This window comes from Pteropus vampyrus, unplaced genomic scaffold, assembly GCF_000151845.1.
Source record: "Pteropus vampyrus isolate Shadow unplaced genomic scaffold, Pvam_2.0 Scaffold140, whole genome shotgun sequence".
NCBI classification, from domain to species: Eukaryota; Metazoa; Chordata; class Mammalia; order Chiroptera; family Pteropodidae; genus Pteropus; species Pteropus vampyrus.
In genome coordinates, this window is record NW_011888921.1 from 2,319,226 (window position 1) to 2,343,077 (window position 23,852).

Below are 23,852 nucleotides of genomic sequence, written 5' to 3' on the forward strand. Positions count from 1 at the left end.
AAATTATCTTTCAGGCAAAAATTTATGGTCATTTGCAAATCTATTGTATCTTCACTTTTACCGGTGTGTGTGTGTGTGTGTGTGTGTGAGCGTGCGTGCACACGTGTGTTTGAACTACCAGCAACATAAGAAAAATTATGAATTTTAAAATAGTGAAAATAATCGGTTTGGTTTCCTGGATTGTGTTTTTATTCTTTCAATATAGATTTTGGACGACAAACTTGTATTTGTAAAAGTACATGCCCCTTGGGAGGTATTATGTACATATGCTGAGATAATGCACATCAAATTGCCTCTAAAACCCAATGATCTGAAAACCCGGTCCTCAGCCTTCAGTAATTTCAACTGGTTTACCAAAGTCCTCCAAGTTGATGAAAGTATCATCAAGCCAGAGCAAGAGTTTTTCACTGCCCCATTTGAGAAGAACCGGATGAGTGATTTTTATATTCGTGATAGAGAAACCTTCTTCAATCCAGCCACGAGAAGCCGCATTGTGAGTCTAAACCAAATTTACTTTCTTAGTAGTTTGGTTTGGTTGGTTTAGTTTGGTTTTTTAAAAGCTGCCACAGACACAAAAAAGAAATGTTTTTTTGTGTGTTTTTTACTATCAGAACAGGAACATGCCTACATGTTCCTGTTCTGATAGTAAACAGTGATTGGTTAGTTAGCACTGAATAAACCACACACTATTTTGGAATCTTTTTAGGTTTACTTTATCCTCTCTCGGATCAAGTATCAAGTAAGGGACAACGTTAAAAAGTTTGGGATTAACAAACTTGTGAGCTCCGGGATCTACAAGGCAGCTTTTCCTCTCCATGATGTAAGTTAAACAGTAAAAACAAAATAACATACCCTAACATATGTACTCCGGTGTTAATAGGGAAAAGTAATCTTCTTAATCTAACTTAAGTTTCTTCCTCAGTGAAATGAAAATAATATATCGAAAGATTACAGGCTCATCCAGGGCAGGGACCAGGTTGTATTGTTCACTGCTGAATCCAAGGCATAGAGAAGGCCCAGGGTTTAAATGAGTGAATGAAGAAATGAACAGATGAATGAACAGGGGCCCTCCCATAGTTACTACGTAAAGTAATGTCGATTAGTAGTTAAGAGCATGGACTTTGGAGCTGAAATGCCTGCTCCACCACTTTCTAGCTGAATGACCTTGTGAAAGTCATTTAGCCTCTCTATTCCTCAATTTCACCATCAATAAAATGGGGATAATGAGAGTACCTACCTTATAGAATTGCTGTGAGGATTAATGAATCCATATCAAATGTTAGAACAGCCCCTAGCATATAGTAAGTACTATGTATAGGTTAGATATTTTCATAATTACTGACAGATGTCATTTTCAACCAGAAAAGTATTAGTTCTTTGTAAGAAAAATACATGTTAGACCTTCTCATTTATCATTTTCTGTAATACAGGGGTTTTTTTTTTTTACCCCCCGAAACACCATTTCAGACTGTGCCTTAGAATATCACAGGGCTTTTAAAAAGGCATTTGTCAAGGTTCTTGTCATAATGGCAATACGGCAGAGTGTTGACATTGTTAAAGACTATGTTCTGAGATGACAGCAACTCCTCAAATTCAAGAGCACTTCTCTAGTCGATAACATTTCTCATGAAATGAAATTTTTAAAATGTGAGTTCTTCAGACCCACGGTGATTCCATAAATGCAGGGATATTATGTCTAAGTGCTTTACATAAATTCTGTCAGTGAAATAAATTAAATACTATATTATATCACACTTGATACTTTGTTACATTTACTATCAATTTACCTGAATCTGTAAGACCAAAGATAGCAAACACTGAAATTGATTATTACTACTGTGTATACATGCATTTGTGGCTGAAGACAATATTGAAATGTAGTGTATAAGGTAATAAAACTAGGAGATTAAACAGCTACTTAATATACATGCGTAAGTAGAGACCAGAGAGAAGGGTAGAGAAACAGATGCTAAGCCTCCTGGCTAAGAGACCCAACGCAGTTCAGCCTGAAAGTCTATGTGTTTTATATTTGTGCCCCAGCAAAATAAGCAATTATAGCATGACATGAACTTAGGGAACACTTGCAGAGGGCCCTCATGAATATTCATCTGGGATGCCAAGGTTCTGTAGTATTCAGGTGGCATCTGTCCATGCCCAGGTCTTCTCCACTAAAGCCTCATGTAATTGCAGAGTGCCATATCCAGGCTAAGGAATGAGATCTTAGTGGTATTTGGAAAGGAGGTAAGTGGAGGTCAAGACCCATGTTATGGCTTAGCTGGGAAATAGTCCGGTTCTAATACTGGAGGAAGGAACTGAGTCAGGCGGGAAGAAGAGTGACTGAAATTAAACAGAGGTGAGAAGTTTTATTTTTTGAAGAAGCTAAGCATATAACATGTAAAATTCTTCTACATGTTGTCACTGAATTACTGTTGAATTGGGGGGAAAAGAAGCCTGGGTTTTAGAACTGACCCTGCTGCTTACCAGTTAAGGCTCTTCTTTCCCCCAGTGTCCAAGAAGGGGGCTGGACTATCAGGTGTCTCTCCATTGTGGCAGTTTTGGCACTTGAGTGGCCCGGTTTTCATCGTTTAGAGATGGCCCACTTATAAGACATTAAGCATCTCCCGGGCTCCCACCGAGTATCTATGGTGTTCCCCAGGATTGTAACAACCATGAATTCCTTCCCACCCACATCTGCAAGTGGTCTTCATAGGAGGCGGCCATTAGTAATACCCTGGTTGAGAATCACTAAAAATATGTAGTAGTTCCATCTGCTTCAGCAAATGAGGGCCCTTTGTTCACAAATGACTATGAAGCGTATTAGAACCACATTTAATAAACAGATTTGTGAACACATGGTGATTGTGATGCTCACTTGTTTGCTTCTGCTTCCCAGTGCAACTTCAGCCATCCGTCAAAGGATTTCAGCTGCCCAAATGAACGGTACCTTCTGTACAGGGAATGGGGTCATCCTCGAAGCATATACAAAAAGCAGCCCTTGGATCTTATCAGGTGAGGTGTTGTAGAGACCACTCCAGTAGGAAGGACTCAGGGTTGTCCTCATGCCATCTAAGTGTGACAGTATCGCCAACCAGGCAAGCTCACCTGGACCTGTGAGCCTTGTTGTCCAGAGTTTTTATTGGGGGCCTTCATTACGTTGACATGACTAATTGAGTCATTGCTCACATGGCTCAGTCTCCAACGCTTTCCTCTCCCCAGAGTTCAGGCCAATATATGTGGCTCAAAGCCCCAGCCCTTTAAACACATGGTTGGTCTTTCTGGCGTGTCCAGCCCCATCCTGAGTCATCTCATTAGCATAAACTCTCTAGGGTGCCCTTTAGGAAAGGAAGTAAGTATAGCAGATGACTTGATTTAGCTATTAATAATCTTTAAAGAGTCATAATAATGTAAAGCACGGAGATTAACTGAAATTATAATATAACTGTCAAAAAGATAGAGGAATGGAAGTGTGGATGTGTAGATGAGAGTGGGGGGCTGGGGTGGGGGTGGGGTGGGGGTGGGGGGAGGTGTTAAAAGAGAGCTTAATCCTCACCTTCCAAAGTAGAAAGTCAATAGGTCATAAATAAAACTGAAAAATCAATAAGCAACAGGACACATATATTAGTTAGAGATATGGAGATAAATATTTCAAGAATCAGCTATAGGAGTTGAGAGTTGTTGCTGCTAGGCAACAGGAGATGGGGAGGAGGTTGCTTTTTATAATCAGTCTTCTAGAACTATTTAACTCTTTAATGAATGTATAGTCACAACTTTGATTTTAAAAAATTAAAGCTAAATTTTTAAAAATTGGTGTTAGGGCTTGGGATGTTTTTGGCAAAGAGATGATCAGACTCACATTTGAAGGGATTCTCATTATTCCAGCCTTTCAGCAAGAACTAGGAGGCAAGCTCTTTTTAAGATTCAGAAATTCTGACATCCTTGCCTAAGTGTAATGTGGATACCTTGGGAAGTAATAAACTCCCTGCCACTATAGATATCCAAGCAGAGACTATATGACCAGCTCACTAAATGTATCAGGATATTTTTACTATTGACGGGTTAGACCAGGAAACTTTTAACATTCTTTCCAATTTTAAATGTGGCATTTCTAGGGTAGATGGTTGATAAGAACACATTACAGAAAGGCTAACAGCAAAGAGTCCAAGATATCTCAAACCCCATTACCAGGCTTTCTCTCCCAGGCTCTATCCTAAGCCTGCCATACATGTGCAGATAACAAAGCCCTAGTTGCATGAAAATGGACACACTTTGTTCTCCTGATTGCACATTGGTATCATCTCTTCCTTTTTCCTAAGGATGTGGCTGGCCTACACCTGACCTATGACCAGGGAGCTGGTCTCACAGCTGCCATGTGAGTGCTGGTCCAGCCTAGGGATGTTCCTTTTTGAAATCTCCCAGATCTCCAGATTCTTCTCAGCACTACGTCCCCACTGGCCTGAGTCCAAGAAATCCATTCCAGCTCCATGCTGAGCTGGAAGTATCACATAGGCCTCAAAGTAAATCTACATGTTGTACTAGCCAATACAGAAGTGAGTCAGAAGTGAGTCAGTCTAGAAAAGTATCAGCAACAGCAACAATCACCTAAACAATCATTTCATATTTTCTCCTTATCCTTCAAACCTGTTTTTCTGTCTAACTGTATTATATGTCTCCCTTTCAGAAACAATCTGGCATTGCTTCATGCCTCGTCTCCCTTCCTTCAGACTTGCATACCTGACCTCTTCCATTTTACCCCAGAGCATACCACTGATCAGTTTTTAAACCGTAGGAAAAACTGAAGTGCTCGATAGAAGGAATGTAGGGCAGTAGATTCCTCAGTCGTATCCATCCTGCCCTCTTCCACTCTCACAATGAGTTTTATAAATATTTTTGTCGGAGGGACGTTTCACTACTAATTACTATTATTATCAGTCATTTTCTTGTTATTATTTGTGATTTATATTATATTTGCTCTAAGGTAGTTCCCTAGATAAACAGAAGTAGGTAACTGTGATGTTCATGTTCATTTCATGCATATTAAAAATAATCTTTTGGAGAATGTGTCCAATGTGCTAGTCTTTACAAAAAATGATGGTGATACTCTCCATATTCAGCATTTTTTTCTTCCTTTGCTCTGTTCTAATTTACTTTGCTTCAACAGGCTAACCAGTGGTCAGTACTTCTATGATATGTAAAATTGTTTTTGTTTTATAGTGGAATTTGTGGTCTGTTACAAAAATGAGTATGTTTTAAGTGTAAATTTAGTCAGAAGTTTAAGCATAAAGCTTCCTTTATTTAAAATCAAATTAATATTAGGATGAAGCTACAGAGTGATTATTTGTGTGTTCTGAACATTTCTGTCTTTTTTCAGGAAATATTATGGCGAGAAGATTGGAATCTATTTTGCTTGGCTGGGCTATTACACTCAGATGCTCCTCCTGGCAGCAGTTGTAGGAGTGGCTTGTTTTATCTACGGATATGTTAATCAAAATAACTGTACATGGAGGTAACCTCTGTTTATTCCATGTTACCATTCTGAAAAGTTGATGAGACATAAAATTATTTTCAGGTCTTAGACTGTTTTAGTAAAAGAAGACTCAGTGCAGAACACTTACTGCTTTGGATGATATCCCCCCTTTTTGTTCTGAGCATAATAACTAAGTGGAGTGGAAAATGTTTTCCTTAGATCATACAGCCCAGTCTCTGGTATGAATATTACCACTAGGAAACACTTCAATTATTTTAAGACAAAATAAAGAAGGTCTGGAGGGAAGATTGGTCTTGAACTTCTGGCCCCAGCCCTACAGCTGTGGGCCAAGAACAGCTCTGATTTCCTCAAGGTTTCAAGGGCAAAACTGGTAAAATTGATGTTTTTATGCTTTTAGAAAAGACTTTTTAATGAATATTAAGAAATACATGTTTAAAAACTCAGATAAACAAAACTTTTGTTTTACTTTTTTAAAAATTAGCCCTTAAAAATTTAGAGGAAACAATAAGTCGTAAAGAATTAGATGTCAGAATGCAAATAACCAGCTGCACTATCTAAAGAGAAATACATGGGTGCCAGAACATTGAATTTCAGCAACACTCTTCTGAATTGTTATTGTTCCTCTGCTTTTGGTGGTTTCTACTTCCAGAAGGGATGAAACACAACCAAGTGTTTTCCCTTGATCATCAGGCTTCTGATGTGATATCCAGATGTGATAACCAGATCAAGATTTCTGGGCACCACCCATGAGCAGACCAAATTTTTCTAGCCCCGAGCATATCAGGCTGGCTCCCAAGGCAGGAAGCTTATGTGGCAGCCCTGATGTATGGGCATAATTATCCATTCTATTTAATGGAGGATTCTGAGTGGTTTGTACCCGTTATGGCTTCTTAGCTAGAAAGCTGCAGATGGTCTTTGAAGTACTCGCTTCTCTTCACCGAAAAAGTTCAGGGCCAATGGCTAAACGTTGATAACTGTTGCCTAAATTTGTCTTTGGCTTCTCACTGTTTTGTATATTGTTCCAGCCGAAAAAAAAAAAATCATCTCAAAAATACACTTTCAAAGTACAAAAGTTACATTTTTACAAAGTTCTTGAATGGTGGTGGTTCTCATTATAATTCATTTTATAAAATCGCCGTGACCATCACACCACGTAGTTTCTACTGTTTCACACTGATTAATTTGTAGAAAACTGGTGGGTGGCGGGGGAGGGGGAAGGAGGTTGGAAATATATTCCTCATGCTCAAAACTTTTTTGGCTTTAATCATTTAATTTAAAATGTGTGCATTTTAAATATTTTCAGTTAGTTTTATTACATGTTAAGTAGGTTCACAACATAAAAAATATATTTAAGGTGTAAGGTATAATGATCCATCATCCAATTTAAGAAAAATAACATTACTGTTACCTCTGAAGTGGTTTGCTCGATTGCATTTCCTCATTTTCCAGTTTGGAAATAACGACTATAATAAATTTTGATTTTTATCATTTCTTTACATGTATTCTTTATTCTTTATCACATATATATCCTTACAAAACCTATTTTATTTTGTGTACTTTTGAAAATATGTGTGCATAAATGGAGGGTACTATAGATATCTCCTCGTTTAAATGCCTGTTTAAAGCCTATGTTCCCCCTTTAAAAATAACAGATGTATAGATTTAATTTACATACCATAAAACGCACCCCTTGAAAGTGTGCAATTACACAACTCCAGTCCCATTCACATAAGAGTTCCTCTGAATGGCTTCTCCTAGAGGCAGCCGTCTGCATTAACTTGTAGGAGTTCTTTAACTACTCTGGTGAATAGTCCTTTGTCATTTTTATGTGTTGCAAAACTTCTACCAGTTTGTGGCTCGTTCTTTTTTTCCTCCCTTCATGGTGTATTTTAGCAAAGTTCTCACTTTTGAATTTATCAATTATTTGTCTTTACAATTTATGTCTTTTGGTTTCTCATTAATGAACTTACTCCTTACTCCAAGGTTATTTAAATATATATATATATTTTTTTTTTTTCTAATAAGTTGGTACTGTTGCATTCTCATTTTTCACCTGGAATTGATTTGTATCTGATAGAATTTAGGAGTCCAGTTTTATGTTTTTCCATACGGATATTCCATTGCAGCAGCCCCATTTATTGAAATGTCAGTTCACACCTTACTGATTTGCTAGGCCAGCCCTGTCATAAGTCAGTTTTTATATATGCAGATGTCTCTTTCTGAACTCTGTATTTTGTTCTCTTGGTCAGTTTTTCTTAATCTATGCCAACAGAACCTTGTTCTTCAGGGATGTCTTTTTTTTCTTTTTTTTCCTTCAATATCACTACATATTTGACCCCTTTTACTCCTTTTTCTCCCACCTCCCCCCTGCCCTCTGGTAACCACTAGTCTATTGTCCATGTTCCTGAGTCTCTGTTTGTTTGTCATGTTTAATTATTGCTTTTAGATTTATATCCTACATATAAGTGATATTATGTGGTTTTCAACTTTTTCAGTCTGGCTTATTTCGCTTAGCATGATTATTTCAAGGTCCATCCACATTGTCGCAAATGGCAGTATTTCATCTCTTATTATGGCTGAATAATAGTTCATTGTATATATGTACCATAGCTTCTTTATCCAATCATCTGTCATAGGACACTTCAGTTGCCTTGGGATGTTTTGACTCTTTTTGAGCCCTTTGCTCTTCTAATTGAATTTTATAGCTCAAGTGGGGGAGAAATGACGTCTTTAAATATCGATTCTTCCAAATTATGAACATGATAATGTATATATGAGATTTGCTATGTGTTTTTCATTCTCTCAGAATAGTTTTGTAATTTTCTCCATATAAGCCTTTTATCTCTTGAATTAGATTTATTCCTGGCTTTTTATATTTTTTAAGCTATTGAAAAATGGTATTTTTAAAAATTAATTCCTAATTGCTGCAGTTTATAGGGACACAATTCTTTTTATTCTTGTTTCTGGTCAAAGGAAATACTTTAGCATTTTACCATTAAGTATAATGTTTTTTATAGGCTTCATGTAGCAAGCAAGCCTTTATTGTGTTAATGAAGTCCATTTCCATTCCTAGTTTTATAAGAATTGATATACTTCAGTTTTCTTATCATGAATGGATGTTGGATTCTATCATGCTGGTAGAAAAGAAATCCTATTTATTTTTTTAAATGAAATTTTATTTTTCTCTTTAGCAAAGAAGTTTGTCATCCTGATATTGGTGGCAAGATCATAATGTGTCCTCAGTGTGATTCTCATTGTCAGTTCTGGAAACTCAATATTACTTGCGAGTCCTCAAAGGTAATTTTTATTATTCCAAACATTTACAATTAAGAAGTATTTTTTCTTCTAATAATTTTACTACGATATAGAAATTTTTTCCCCTCTGAGGAATTTGGAAAGGTAATTTTCAACTAACCGTTCATTCTAAAAGGTAGCTATGGAATGCATGGGTTAATTCCTCTTTTACACATAATAAATCGAGATTAAAAGCCTTATCTAAAATCTCCTGAAGGGTCATAGAGGAACTGTGGAATTGAAACTGTTTGAGTATTTCAAGTAATCAAAGCTGAAATCTCAAACTTGACTTATCTCCTGAATACTATTTAATAGCTTAGCTATTATAAGTATTTTCCGTAGTTCAAGCAGGTGGAAACCTGAAATTTACACTTGTGTTTTCCCACTTTTAAAGTGTGCTGAAACTATGCTTGGATTTTTAAAGACATCGCTGGTCAGATTTAGACTGTATCTATAAATATGCGTAAGAAAGATTGTGTATATAAATGACAACAGATACCCACTTTGTCTCTCCAAATATTCCCACAAAACACATCTGGTTCCCCTTATACATGCAGATGGTCTTGAGTTATGACTTCTTAAACTCCAGGAGGTTTAGGACAGGCACTGAGACAAGAGGGAACTTACTGAAAGGCATGCCAGAAACTCCAGACAGGAAGAGGGATGGTCAGCTTGCTTTGGAGAATTTTCCCAACAACTTTGATATATTATCTCACTTGTTGTGATCTTTCCTCTGCCCCTTCATTCTGCCATGAAAGTTTAGGAATCCTTATACGACCTCGGAATATTCTGATCTACTCCGTGTATCTCTTATTTTAACTGACTATATTGCTATGATAGTGATGTTACTTTATATTTTATACTTTGCAAAGTCTTGTACTTATCACTTTTGACACAATAATCCTGTGAGATGGACAGAATAGATGTTATTTCCATTTTAAAGATTAAAATACAAAAGATCTGAAAGAGTAAATAATGTACTCAAAGTCACCCATCTGGTAACTAAGAAAGCCAAAAATTGACAGAAAATCTGCATTTCTTGCCATTACCGTGTTCCTCACTGCCTGATAGTAGTACCAGACATTTCACTCTCAAATTGAGCTTTGTTTGGAAAATTATTCCATCACTTAATTAAGATGATTGCAGGGTATTGTCAACACATGAATTTTTACACTTAGTTTATGAATTAGAATAGATTTTATTGCCCACCCCCAAACCAATACATTCTAGACTTACAAATATGTCATGGATAACACAAAGTAAAAGACTTGAAGCTAGTGAGAAAGAAGCTGCCTTCCAATGATGCTAACTCACAAAGGTCACAAGTTAGCACATATCCCCATACACTGGATTTAAGGCAAATGCCAACAGTAATACCAGAGGCAAGTTGTGCTCCGCAAAGTACAATTGCAAATTCCATTTTCTTTAAGAAATTCTCTTTCAACACCCTACCCCCACCCTTTTTCTCCTTTCTCCTGCTCCGTCTACCCATCCTTAAGCACATGACTTTTAAATGTGTCCCTGTGTACATTTTTTTCATTGTTTTGGAAAAAATGAATCATTCTTTTCCAGTTTCCTGAAGGATCCCTTGAGCCTTGTCAGAGTGATTTACAAAAGGAAGTATATTTTAAAAATGACTAAAAGAATGAAATGAAAAACTAAGTTTAAAAAGCAGAAAAAGAGAGCACCTGTTCATGCTTTCATTTCTTCTTTTCTTTTGGAAAGAGATGGAATATTCACTAACTGACATGTATACTAAAAGGGTTAACAAATTAGAAATATAAAATCAGGATCAAGGAAATGAAGAAACAGTTATGGAAATCAAGATTAATATGTTTTTGTGATTGGGCATTGAATAAGGTTCTTAGCTTTTTGGCTGTCAAGTTAAAGGGGAACATGGTAAGTTATAATACTTTATTTTTAGAAAGACATTGTTATAAAATTTTTATTTTGTTCCTTTGGAAGATGAAAGCATAGCATGGTTATTTTTCTAGATTCCGATTGGTTCCTCTCTTGAAATTGTCATGCCTGCATATGCAGCTCTCTCTTTTCCTGTTCCATGTGACTAAAGCAGCATGCTGACTTGGGACTACTCTTCACACAGCTGGCTTTCCCTTTCTGTGCCATCCTGCCAAAGAAGCTAAGCCAAGTTTCCTACCAAGAAAACCCCTCGCTTACCATCTCCCCTACTTCTTGCTTCTGTGTCATTTATGGGGCACATGGAGAGGAGAGGCCACCCATCTCATTCTCCTCTAGTCCTTGATTTTCAATATGTGGCAAAAATAGTGATGCTATCCAAGCCACATAACTACCTGTCATAGGAGTGTAAGGCACATCTCTTGGCTTGAGCTAGACAACTGGAGTGATCTTGGCATCAGCAGTAAGCCTGCTTTTTCTTGTTGCTCCTATTTTTTTCTCTCTCACACTGACAGATGTGTTTTTTTGTTTGTTTGTTTGTTTGTTTGTTTTTAAAGCATTGTAGGGCAAAGAATTCACAGGTAGGATGTTTTCTTTGTGCAGCAGGTGGGCAGAGGTGTCAGGGCAAGTAGAGAGGGATCAGGTACAGAGAGGCTTGCACTGATTCATAAGAGAGGAATAACACTGGACAGAACCTTCAATAATAGCATGATAACACGCAGAACTATTTTTCATAAAATGTTTCTTATAATTTCAGTAAGAGATAAGGCATAGTAAAAGACAACTGGGAGAGGATAATTCTGTAAGAGTCAAAGCTAAAAGATTGAAATGTGTGATGCATGGGATCCCAGGACTAGAGGAGGAGATAGAGAGCTTTGTTCCCCAGAGCATTCACTCATTTATTAATTGTCTTCCATGAGCTGATTTTTTGAGAGAAATAATTGGATTACAGCAATTTGGGATGTGCTTTCTGATCAGGGCCTCAAAGGATGATTGAGGGGCATTTCTAGGCTTTGAAAAACAGATGTATGAGAAGATATTTAGGTGGATTTTTTAAAAATGAAAATAACTAATGTTTTTATGTAGATGAAAGATTACCCACTTAACATCAGTATAAAAAGCAACCGAAATAGTTAACTAAAACAAAGTAGACCTATAGCTTCTTTTTCTGACCTGTTGTCTTTACTTTTCACATAAACCGTCATAAAGATGATATTACATATGTTTGCCACTTTTTTCATTAACTTTACAGATATTTTTAAGAGATGTGAAAAAGCTCACTAATGAAAAAGTAACTAATCGAAAGATTTTTCCAGGAATTCATAGAGGGAGATAGGCTGCTTCTATACTAGCAGAGAGATGAAACTTAGTAGAACTAGTGACTAGAACCTTCTTTGCACAGGTATGTGACTTATTCTTTTATAGTCACTGTATACTTTATGATGTCAGCAAAAGCACCTGTGCATCCTTATTCTCAAGGAAGCCTCTGTCAGCGATGGTAGAAAAGCCTTCACTGGGTTTGAGGAAACAGCTATCCCATCTCAGAATAAACCAGCTTTGTACTTCTCTTAACAATTAAGAGAAGAATTCAGAAATGAGTCCTCTGATCAGGGTAGGATGATGATAAGATGCAAATCATAATCCAAAAGTTGCTTGGAGTTCATTGTACTCTTAGCGCCATACTACTTCCTCAAATTCTTTTTATGACAGCTCATTAGGTGAGGCCATTATTTAAAAGCCTGATAGAGACTTTAAATGGAATGGAAACTTAGCAGCTATGCCTTTTTCTTTGTTATGATATGGAAAGATTCCATTGGAAAAGGCATTCTGGTAAGTACAGCAAAGGCTGTTTCCAAAAGAACAAGAAATCTCAGTTATAAGTATGTAGTACCTGTAGTGATTGTTGAACTAGGTATCAGCTTTAAAAAGAAGTTCAGACTGTATAATACACAAAGCATTACATATTTGATGAATTCTAGTAAGTGGAGAACAGGATTCATTTATATGTCATTATTGTATTTTCCAGAAATTGTGCATCTTTGACAGTTTTGGAACCCTAGTCTTCGCAGTATTTATGGGAGTATGGGGTAAGTTCTTTTCAATTTTTTTTTTTTCAGTTTAGTTTTGCATCTTAACTTAAAAAAAAAAAACACACAAAAACCCTAAGATCACACAAGCACCCAATTTAACAGAATTATACAAGTTTTATCCAGGCTATCAAAGTAACCCACTTTTAATGCTCAGATTGCCCAAGTTTCAGCTCTCCTAGAATCCACTTATAACTTTTAAGGCCATTGTGTCAGTTACTTCATAAGAGACTGCCTCAAAATCTAATGGCTTAAAACACATTTATTATGCTCCTGAATCTCTGAGTCAGCTGGGAGGTTCTTCCGGCATGGGCTAGCTCAGCTCATCTCTCCTTTGAGCTGGCATCTCCACTGGTGTAGATGGTCCCACAGTCACCTGGCTGGTTTGGTCTGTGGGTTCAGCAGGCTGGTTCATCTTGCTCCACATGGCCTCTCCTCCTCCAGTGGGCTGGTCCAGGATTCTCTTCACATGGTGGTTTTAGGGTTCCAAAGAGAAGTAAAATAGGACAAAGCCCAATGCACTGCCATTTTTTTAGCTTACGATTGCATCAAGGTTACAAATGTCCCATCAGCCAAAGCAAGTCATGGCCGAGCCAACGATAATGTGAGGAGGTGGGAAGACTACCCAAGGGCTTGGATGGAGTGGGACACGATTCTTTGGGAGCCATTATTGTAACAGTCTCACAGCTGGGAACCAACCTGACATTCATGGGGTTGGGGTTCGGGGGAAGCACCAACACAGAGATTACAGGAGCTATCTTCTTTTCATACATTTCTACCTGAGTAAGTATTTAGTAAGCATGTGCTACTCTTATAATATCACATCCTATTGAATAAGTTGAACAAATATAATCCTAAACAATATTCTTATACAGAAGCTTTAACATTATATTATTTACTTTGAATAGCATCATCAATGAGGCAATTATTCTCTTTAAATGCAAGCTTTTACATATTTAATTGATGTAAAGGTTCTACCAAAGAAGAAAAAAGATTCCATTTTCAAAGACAAATGTGTTTCAATTTCAATGGGTAAGTCAAAGAGAAAATAGAGTTCAGGTTATAGATGGATGGGAGAAGAAACAGAACTAAGTCTTACGATAACATATCGACACCTGTGACTCACAGCAACGAGTTCTTTACCGATGTCCTCGCAATATTTCTCTTATGCAGTGGTTGTGCCTATGAAGGGTCACCAAATGGATCTCAAAACAGACAGCAATTATTTTGGACACTTTTTATAGATACTAAGTACCACTCCTGGATAAAGTAGACTATAAGATTGCAGAATTTATCTAATAAGTTACATTGTCATTCAAACACTTAGTATGTTTTGGCTGGAGACCAAATGCTGGATAACATTTGACACAAAAGAATCAAAATTAAATTCATGTATTAAGAGCCTACATACTCTTGCACTATAAAATACATCATTTTTTTTTTTTTTTTGCCCGGAAGTAGGAGCATAGGTGCCAAGCACATGGGTAGCGGGCTCTTTTAAATCTTGTCTAAAACTTAGTCTCAGCATTGATTCATAATACATAAAATTCTGTTGAACTCCATATAGTAATAGATGCTGACAGCTGTAACTTAAAGAGATATCTTAATAAAAATATATTAATTTTGGCACTGAAAGACAAACCTCAGATTTCCTAGCTAACATTGCTTTCTATGATCGTTAACTACAGCATGTTTATAGAACTGACTTAAGCATATTGATCTGCTGATTTTATTTCATCAGATTTCAGAATGCATAAAATGTTTTAGCCCAGTTTATAGCACCATATATATATGTGTGTATATATACATATGTATGTATATATGATGAAGTCTTTTTATTTTAAGTGCATTATGTTGCTTTTCTTGTTACCTCTGCCTTATGAGAACTACTGCTTTGAACCTCATTACAGAAAGTCTGAAATTTTAAGAACTGAAGACACCAGGAGGATCATGTGAAGTTTTTCATATCACTGTCGTCATGTTCCTACAGCATCTCTTTTTGTGCCCAGATGTATATGGCACTTAGAATATTTTTATGCTTCCTAAGAGTTATAACAGTTGAGGGTAGAAAACCTTTAATAATAAATATAGTACAAATCATATACTTATCTGAAAAATGTTCACCCTTCTAGGCCAGGCCAGCTCACCCATTCATAACTGATTTATGGTCCTAAAACACCAGTCCATAGTTGAAGTAAAGGTCCTAACGTATCCTCCCCTCCACATCTTTTGTGGCCTCTTACCTTCTCCTATCTTATTCTCCCTGGCTCCAGGCTCTTGGCCACATGACTGCAGTTGTTCATTTTCACTTTTGAGTCCTAGTCTAGGCCTAGTGATTCCCCCAAAACACCAGACACTTGGCTCATCAGGAGTCAGGGGATGAGGAAGGTGTTACCATAACTGGGTACCCTTGGGGTCAGGAAATGGCTGTCGGAACCGTTAGTTCCAGAGCTGTGCTGCTCCTGCTGGGTCCACACCAGCAAAATAGCACAGTTCCTACAGCCGCTTCTGCCCCCATGCAACTTGGTTTCTGTTTTAAGTGACATGCAGATGTATCCGATGTACATTTTAGAAATCACATCTGGAACCCTAGCTGCAAGAGAACATGAGAAATTTAGTTTTCGACCTTGCAGTCTTTCAGTTAGGAAGTTCAAATAAAGGTTGAGCAAGCTCAACCACCTCATCTGCTTTTGTGAGTAAAGAGGTCTGAATAGTTTCAAGACCTACTAAAATGTCCCAGCCCTTCAGCAGCAAATTCTTACAGCAACTATCCCATCTACCAGAGTGTGTCTCTTGTCCTTAGATATTGCTGGGTATAACACCACCAATGCTTTAGTGATCCGAACCCTGTCTTTGTGTGTGGGCACCTTCATCTGGTACATACTCTCTCTAAACGTAATAATATCATGACTAAGAGGACAAGCTGTTCCTAATTCCCAAGATCCAAGGCAGCCTCCCCTCTTCTCTTGTTACACGTTGATGTAAGAGTCCTAACTGTGTCTCTCTAATCAACTAGAGCTTCATGGTGTGTAACCGTTAGCCAGAGAACCTAAGTGCAGTGCCCCCCACTGGGGTTCCACCAGTTGCGTCAATACTGGCAGAGAGCAAAAGGTACAGAACAGGAAATTCCTATCTGACCATGCATTGTCACTCTAGGACCTAGTGTTCCCAATCTGGGACACACAGCAGTGTGAATCAGCAGGGATGTGGCACAGAAGTACTCCAAAACGTTGGGTGGCTATACTAGGTTACCAGCGTCTTCCGTGGACCCTGCAAACCTTTGGGAGTATGAAATAGGAACTAAGAAACTCCCCCGCATTCCTGCAACTCTCAAGGTTTTCATCTTTAAGGTTGAAGATTTGCTGACAACTCATTATTTTTCACCAGGTCATTTTTTGATTGCAGGACAGTCCTATCACTTCCTAGGCAGAACTGCTCCTAAAGTTCAGGATTTGGTAAACAGCAGCATTTTTACCCCTGATGTTCAAGTTCAGAGAAGACTGTTCTTCTTGATTAGAATTGCTTATATTGTTTTTGTGAGAAAAGTAAGTTTTCTTTTCATAAATCATCTCCTGTTGATACTGTTGCTAGATAGTGAATAAATGGTTGGCTATTATACTCCCATTTTAAAGATGAGGAAAATGACACTCAGGGAGATTAAGCAGATGGCTCAAGTCTCCAAAGACAAAGTGACAAGCACAGAATAAGAGCTGTGCAAATAATTTGGGTGTCATCAGCCTCGAGATCAATGACAAAGTGCAGTGTATATTAATAAAGTTGTAGGAAGCTTTTAGAAAGATACAGAAATATTTACCCAATGGATATAATAGCACTGTTTGTCTGGGGCTTTGAATACTAGGTATGGGTTAGAAAATGCTGGTTGCATGTCCTTGGTTCTGCTTCATCTGGCAGGTGTAACAGGAAGAAGAAAGCGCTGGGCTTCCAGTCTCATTTTACCAGCCTTGTGGGATAAGGCCCGATTCCCTTCATGTGTGCTCACCTCTAGGTACCAAAGTGAGCAGGACTTCGATGTTCTTAATCACAATTTCCTTTAAAAATAGATATGTTTAAAGATATAAATTCATGAAAGTAAGCTGCTTTTTTATAAAATGAGAGGTTACTTTGTAAAGAAGGAAATTGGGGATTTTCTCCATTTTTGAAAAAGAATTACAAAAATACTTACATTTCTTATACTTAGATTAAAATTGCAGAAATTTAGAGGAAATATAGAAACACAAAGAAGATATCTAGAGTGGCTTCAGAAGGCTTTTTCCAATAGTCTAGGTTTATTAATAGGCCGTAATAAACCAGACACACTCTTCCCACCCACAGTTTCTTTCCTTAGGCCAGAATTTCCACTGGTGTGTGGTCCTAGTGCTCTGAGTGAGTTCCGAGTTTGGAGAGAACACGGTGATTCCTCCAGTCTGTCTACCCTGAACTACTCCCAGCAGTCAAGGGGCTTTAGCTACAATGACCTCACCGATAAACTGTCACATTCTCCATGGTTGGTTTTCCATCTCAGCTTATCCAGACCTGTTGCTGGGTACAGGGTGAGCTGAGGACCCGAGTGGACTGGCACAGCAGAGAATGATGGAAAGCGGATCATGCGGAGAGAGGAGCAGTCAGTCATCTGGGCCCTTTGAGCGGGTGGTTGCATCATTCAGGGGTCCCAGGTGGTGAGGGTCCTCCAGTTTCAGGAAGACTTACTGCAGTTCATTCATTCAGCCAATATATACTCAGTGCCTGCTGTGTGCTAGTGTTTTAACATGAACAAAGCAAGATCCCTGCCCTCATGAAGGTGACATTCTAGTGGGCATGATAAACAATAAACGCAGAAGCAAATACAGGTTAGGATGCATGAGTGCTATCTGGTTTGGAGCACAAAAGTTGAGGTTGGCACAGGAAATTAAATGTGCCCTTTTTTAGAGAAAGTACGCTACCACTGGCCAGATTTCATAGTTTATATGAGAAACAGTTGAAAGAATTTCCAGGGTGGAGAGTATTGCAATCCTGGCAGTAGAGTTCCCAGATAAACTAAAAAGTAGGGAGTCTTCTGTTTAATGGGGGTGCATTGGTGTTTATCAAGGGGATATGAGTTTAGGGGACTTTAGTAAATGGGTGGCATATATTGTGCTGCTTCAGATGCAGCCCAAGGAGGGTTAGCTTATGGGTGACTCATTCACCTCTGTAGGGGTCTCTTGGGAGTATCTGCCACATGAGTCCAGTATGGATCAGGTGGGGAGCAGGACCAGCCTGTCACAGCTTGGTCCCTTAAGACTTTCACCCCACTGATACCTCATTTCCCCCTGGTTAAGGACAAAGACATTTACGTCTGGGCATTTTCTCAGTGGTAAGAGGCATTAATCTCTATACTGAAAACTCAACAATGTGGGCCCCTTGCCTCGGCTATGGCCTTAGGTAAATCAATCCTGCTATCAGGGGTCTGACAGGTAAGCTAGATAAATTTCTCTCAAATTATTTACTTAGAGGATTTGGGGCATTTGAGTAACCTAAGAGTGTCAGGAAATAATACCCAAAGGCTTTGTAGATTTCACCCTCCAAAGTTAATTCATCCCACTGTAGCTGCTATTTAAGGAGGTGGAACTTGGTGGACTGTTAGGCCATTGCCTTTGTTTGCTTATGGGGCCATTGGGTTACAATGTAAACTACAACTTAGTGGCAGAGGGAGGCGGGGCACCATTCCTATTCAAAGAGGCTAGGAGGCCTTACATAACTCCTGTCCTGGGTTTCAAAGTTACATAAGGAAAACTAGCTTCCTTCCAGCTCTCCAGCAAAGTAGTAGACAAGAAATGGTTTCCCCTACTAACTGAGCTCTATGCCTCCATTAACAGTTAGCACCTGTAACAAAAAGCTGGGCCACCATCTATATCCCTTGTAAACATTCAGGCGGCCACAGCAATGGCCACATGAGGGTTGGTGTACCTACGGAGGCAGTGAGTGGGACCAGAAGACAGTTAGTGGCAGTATGCCCCAGAAGAGTGCCAGAATCAGAAACTAGAAAAGCAAACAGTGGTGACACCAAAGCAAAGAATGGGTGCTGTGGCACAGGGGCAAAGGAAGGTGGGCTGCAGGGCACGGTAGCTGAGGGGCAGGCAGCTTTGGGTAGCACCTCATACTAAGAAGAGCCTGGGCCCTGGAGCCAAGAATGCCAAGATTTGGTTGCTGACTCTAACTCTATAATCTTGGGCGAAGATTTGAACCTTTCTGTGCCTCTATTTCTTGGCATCTAAAATGAAGATAAGAAGTACCTCAGGTTGGGAGGGCCTTTCCAGATATTATATCGTTCAGTTCGCAACAGCCAATGAGGTAGGTTCTACTTCCCGCTTTGCATACCACACAGCAAGCCCTTTGTGAGCTGTCCCTGTGGAACTCTCCTCCTGGCTGCCCCACCCACTTTATCACACTGTGTGCTCACTTCCAGACTTTTCGCAGTTCCTGGGAAGTACCTGGCTCTGTCTGGCCTCCTTGCCTTCGCATACAAAGCTCACTGGGGGAAAGGGGCTTAACATTCTACCTTCACTTCAGCTCTAAATCACCTCAGAACTGACCATAGTTGTTCCCTCCAAATTTCTAAAACTTATTTTATTCATACTGATGCAAGCTTGAAAAAAAATCAGTCTTTCATATTTAAGAATATAACTCTTTTAACTCGAGATAGCTTAGGTAGCGGTAAATGGAAATTAAGTACTAAAGCATCCCCCCATGCCCTTTGGAAGAAAGGGAGAGGGCTGTAGGAAAGAGCAGACTGAGGGATAGACCATGAACTGCTTTTGAATTATGATAGTTATTTGTGTTGTTTAGTTGGCAGTAAAATGCTGGTAGCAGACAGTTGAGCATTAGACCCAGTCACATGCGTCCGACCATCACATTATTAACTTTCCTGTAAGAAGCTATAATCTGTTTCCTCAAGTTGAATAAGTTTTTACCATTTTCCCCCCAAAATTAACTCATTTTTCTCTTTCAAATATTAGTCTCATATAAATTAGATTTTATTGACCATATACAAAAGTGTTATGGATATTATTCAGTACCTATTTCTGAAACAGTCGTCATTGAAGACCTGCATGATCTTGTTCTCTCTCCTTGTTAGTTACTTTGTTTTTGGAGTTTTGGAAGCGGCGCCAGGCAGAACTTGAGTATGAATGGGACACTGTTGAGTTACAGCAGGAAGAACAACCCCGGCCAGAATATGAGGCACGTTGTACTCACGTGGTGATAAACGAGATTACTCAGGTAAGAAGGATATTATTTAGATGCATTTTAGTCTATTTATGGCAGGAATTCGCAACCTCGGCTGCATATTGAGATGACCCGAGGACCTTAGAAAATATTGATGCCCATCATTACATGCTCCGATGAAACTTAGAAGCCTGGGGTGTGTTCTGGGCACAGGGATTTTTTTTAGAGCTCTCTGGTGAGTCTGATGTGCTATGCTTAGAACAATGGACACAGGAGATAAATGTGGTCCCTTCTTTCATAAAAGTAAAAAAAAGTTAGACTCTGGCATAAACGTACAGTAAGTCCTCATTTAACATCATTGATAGATTCTGCTACGTTAAGTGAAATGATGTATAATGAAGCCAGTTTTCCCATAGCCTAATTGATATTAACTAGAGTTAAATTTCTCTGTCATCTCATCAATGTTATAATGAAATGACATTGAACGAAACAATGTTATTTGAGGGCCTCCTGTATAAGAAAAGATGTATTGATGTGTGTCCTTTCTTTTGTAATACTAGTAAAAAAAAAAAAAAATGCAAAAATAAAAATTATACTTTGTGACCTAAATGTCACTGCTCCCCCTTCTGGCTAGGATGAGCTGCACTCGTATCCCATAGTCGGAGGAAGCATGAAGAAGGAAAACATTTGTTCAGGGTCCGACTGTGTTCGGACAGGGTGCGAGGCCTTTTACGTAACTGGAAAGGTAAATTTGCTGCTGCGACTGCTGCACAAAAATAAAATTAAAAACCATATATCTCTCTGTATAAACATTCCAAAGCCAGCAAAAGATGATTTTTGAATCACCTGCATTATTGCTTCTTTCCACCAACACAGAAAATTTAAAGCTGATTGTACTTCATCAGTCCTCAGCATATGGACAGCAGGTTCTGAATATGAATAACTTGGCTAGAAATGCTTTTAACCAAGAGCATCTGAAAACGTCCCCAACTCTAGATTTATAAGTTGATTCACAGATTTATAGAATGTCAGCACTAAAGTGGACTGAAGGGAGCAGTTTAACCTCTGCATTTTATAAATGGGAAAAAAAGTGAGGTTCGGTTATCAAGAGAGGGTGACATTTGTCTTTTACTATATAATAAGATTCAAATAATCCCCATCATGAATAGTTCTCGGTGTTTGCTACAGAAGACAGGATCAAAGTATATGTTATTGAAAGATTGTACGTTCAGAATTAAAGCTGAAACTTGGACAAAATTAGATGTTCATAACATTTTTTGAGTACCGAAAAAAACAAAAGCTTATTGGCAACGTAGGAAAAATACTGAAAAGACAATTTGGTAATTTAAACTTGCCACTTTTAAATTTAAAATTGCCAACTAATAGGTTAAATTTCCATTGAAACATTGTTAAAAATTTGTTCATCTTTATCTTTCTTCCTCATTTTGCTTTTGTTGCTAACACATCCTTAACTGGTTTAGGGAAGTGTATAGTCGGGTGGTCAAGGCTTGAGAATGAGGCTGCCTGAGTTCAAAGCCGAACATAGCAACTTACTGGCTGAATGGTCTTAGACAAATTAATGAACTTCTCTGTGCCATTGTTTCTCAACTATAAAATGGTAACAAATAGTTGCTTTCTTATGTGATTGTAGTAAGTATTGATCCACTTAATGGACAGAACCTACTTAGAATAGTACTTGGCACAGAGTAAATGGCACAGAAGTATTTGCAGCTATTATTATACTATAGCTACTCTTACTATCCAGGTAAATCTCGAGAAGTAGTGATTTCTTAAATTTTTAAACATATTCATATAAAGTATAAAGTGAAAACTAAAAATTCATCATTATACTAGATTTATATAGCAGATAAATTGTTACTATTCACACTTACATTTTCAAAAAATATTAAAGTGAACACCGGACATATACGTATGTTTGAAATTGTTAACAAAAAACATGCAATTATGAGTAAGAATGTTTGAAAACTAATTTTTAGAAAAATTAAGCTTAGGATTTAGTGGCTGATCAGGAGAAAACTCATTTCACAGGCGTAATCTCTTGATTGACTAAATTTCTTCTTTTTTAATTAGGAAGAGGAACGCGTTCCCTTTACTACCTGGGGAAAATGTATACGTGTAGCCCTCTGTGCAAGTGCTGTCTTATTCTGGGTAAGAGTCTTTTGCAAATTTTTTACTATCCAATTTTAAATGTCGAGGAAACTAAAAGCCAAGCTGGAAACTACGTTGTCTCAGAAAATGGTTTCCAGAGAACTACCGAGCCACCGCATAGAGCTACTCTCAAGGTTTCAAAATGCCTACCTGTTCACAGTGGTTCTTCCAGTTCTTTTCACCTTATTTATTTAAATCAGATCAGTGGTCCAGGATTTTCCAGTTTCTGGTGCAGAGACCAAATGGGAGGCCTTAAGAATTCTGAAATTTTCCAATAGTAACAACTAAAAATGTCTAGGAATGGCTATAACAAAAAATAGGAACTATCAAAGAAAACATAAAAACTGCTGAGAGACATAAAAGAAGCCTTAAACAAATGATGCTGCATCAAAAGACAATACTTCTAAAATATCAGTATTTGTGAAATTAATTTTGGGTTTATAAATAAAATCATGTTAGTATTATAATAAGAGTTTTATGGGCTCAAGAATAGCCAGACTAGAGAATAGGACATGAAGCCCAATATAGGCCCTGATATCAATAATAATATGAAAAGGGAGGCATTCTAAATCAGTCAGAGAAGCAAAGATCACTCAATAACTATAATGGAACACTTGTTAGATATTAAGGGGAAAAGGCAGAGATTGAAACCATACTGTGAACCACATACTATAATAAATTCCAGAAATATTAAAAAAGTAACACCAAAAAAGCGAGAAATAAATATTGATGAATATATGCTCTCTAGATGTAAAAAGACTTTCTAAACTTAAAAACAGTGGGAGAAGCTTCAGACAAAAATATTTAAAGATTTTCATACATCAGAAGCATCCTAAGTTTAAACAAAACACCAGAAAAATATTTGTTAACAAATAGGCCAAAGGGTTAATACCTTCGATAACATAAAAAGTCCAGATCACTTCTAAGATAACACCAAGGATCTCAGGAGCTAAGGAGGCAAAGAACGTGAATACACATTCACAAAAAAGAAAAAGAAAAAAAGTGTGGCAGATGTCAAACCTCAGTAGTAATTAAATCAGTGCACATGAAAATGGATACAATTTTTCATGTCTCAAATGCTCGGACTCAGTGTTTGTGAGGATGAAATGAGTGGTCAGTTCTCTCATACCTATTGGAATTTCATACTGCTCTGGCTTGCTTAGAAAGCAGTTCAGCAGTATGTACTGAGTCAAAAATATTCATAGGCTTTAATTCACTAATTCAGATTTTTAAAACTTTGAATCAGGAAGTATTTCAAAATGGTAAGTAAAAGTAAATATTTAGTCTTAGACATATTTATTACATATATATGCCAGAATATCCTTCCAACCCTTCATACAGTGGACTCTTATGCAGCCATAAAAAAGTATGTCCGTGAAAATATTTTATGACACATTAAAATGTTATGATTATGATAGGCTTAAGGAAAATATAAAATTATTTAAATGATTTTAGTATGCACACTACATGGTTCTGAAGGAATTATGCCTAGATATATTTTTCCTATTTTTATTTTTTTTAGTCTATTTTTATAGTTAGGAGCTTTTTAATTGAGGGCGATAGAAAATCTCCACACAAAAAAAAAAAAAAAATGGGAATGGGGATGGGTGGGATTTATTGGTTCCTGTAACTGAAAATCCCATGTCTGAGCTATGGCTTCATTCTAGGATAGATGCTGCAACCCTGACTATGTCAAGGGC

The 23,852-nt window shown here is 37.8% G+C and overlaps 1 protein-coding gene across 2 annotated transcripts in view; it reads left to right on the plus strand.

Annotated features, from left to right (window-relative positions):
* Window positions 1-23,852, plus strand: part of ANO6 (anoctamin 6) — a 176,852-nt gene that overhangs the window by 138,581 nt on the left and 14,419 nt on the right. Inside the window, exons 5-13 of one of the 2 annotated variants that reach the window (XM_023535503.1) lie at window positions 206-493; window positions 707-820; window positions 2,894-3,009; window positions 5,369-5,503; window positions 8,677-8,782; window positions 12,723-12,783; window positions 19,895-20,037; window positions 20,618-20,728; window positions 22,075-22,152. In XM_023535503.1, the coding sequence (XP_023391271.1) occupies window positions 206-493; window positions 707-820; window positions 2,894-3,009; window positions 5,369-5,503; window positions 8,677-8,782; window positions 12,723-12,783; window positions 19,895-20,037; window positions 20,618-20,728; window positions 22,075-22,152 (1,152 nt within the window). The remainder of the gene's footprint in view (window positions 1-205; window positions 494-706; window positions 821-2,893; window positions 3,010-5,368; window positions 5,504-8,676; window positions 8,783-12,722; window positions 12,784-19,894; window positions 20,038-20,617; window positions 20,729-22,074; window positions 22,153-23,852) is intronic. The other variant, XM_023535504.1, reaches the window with a different exon arrangement.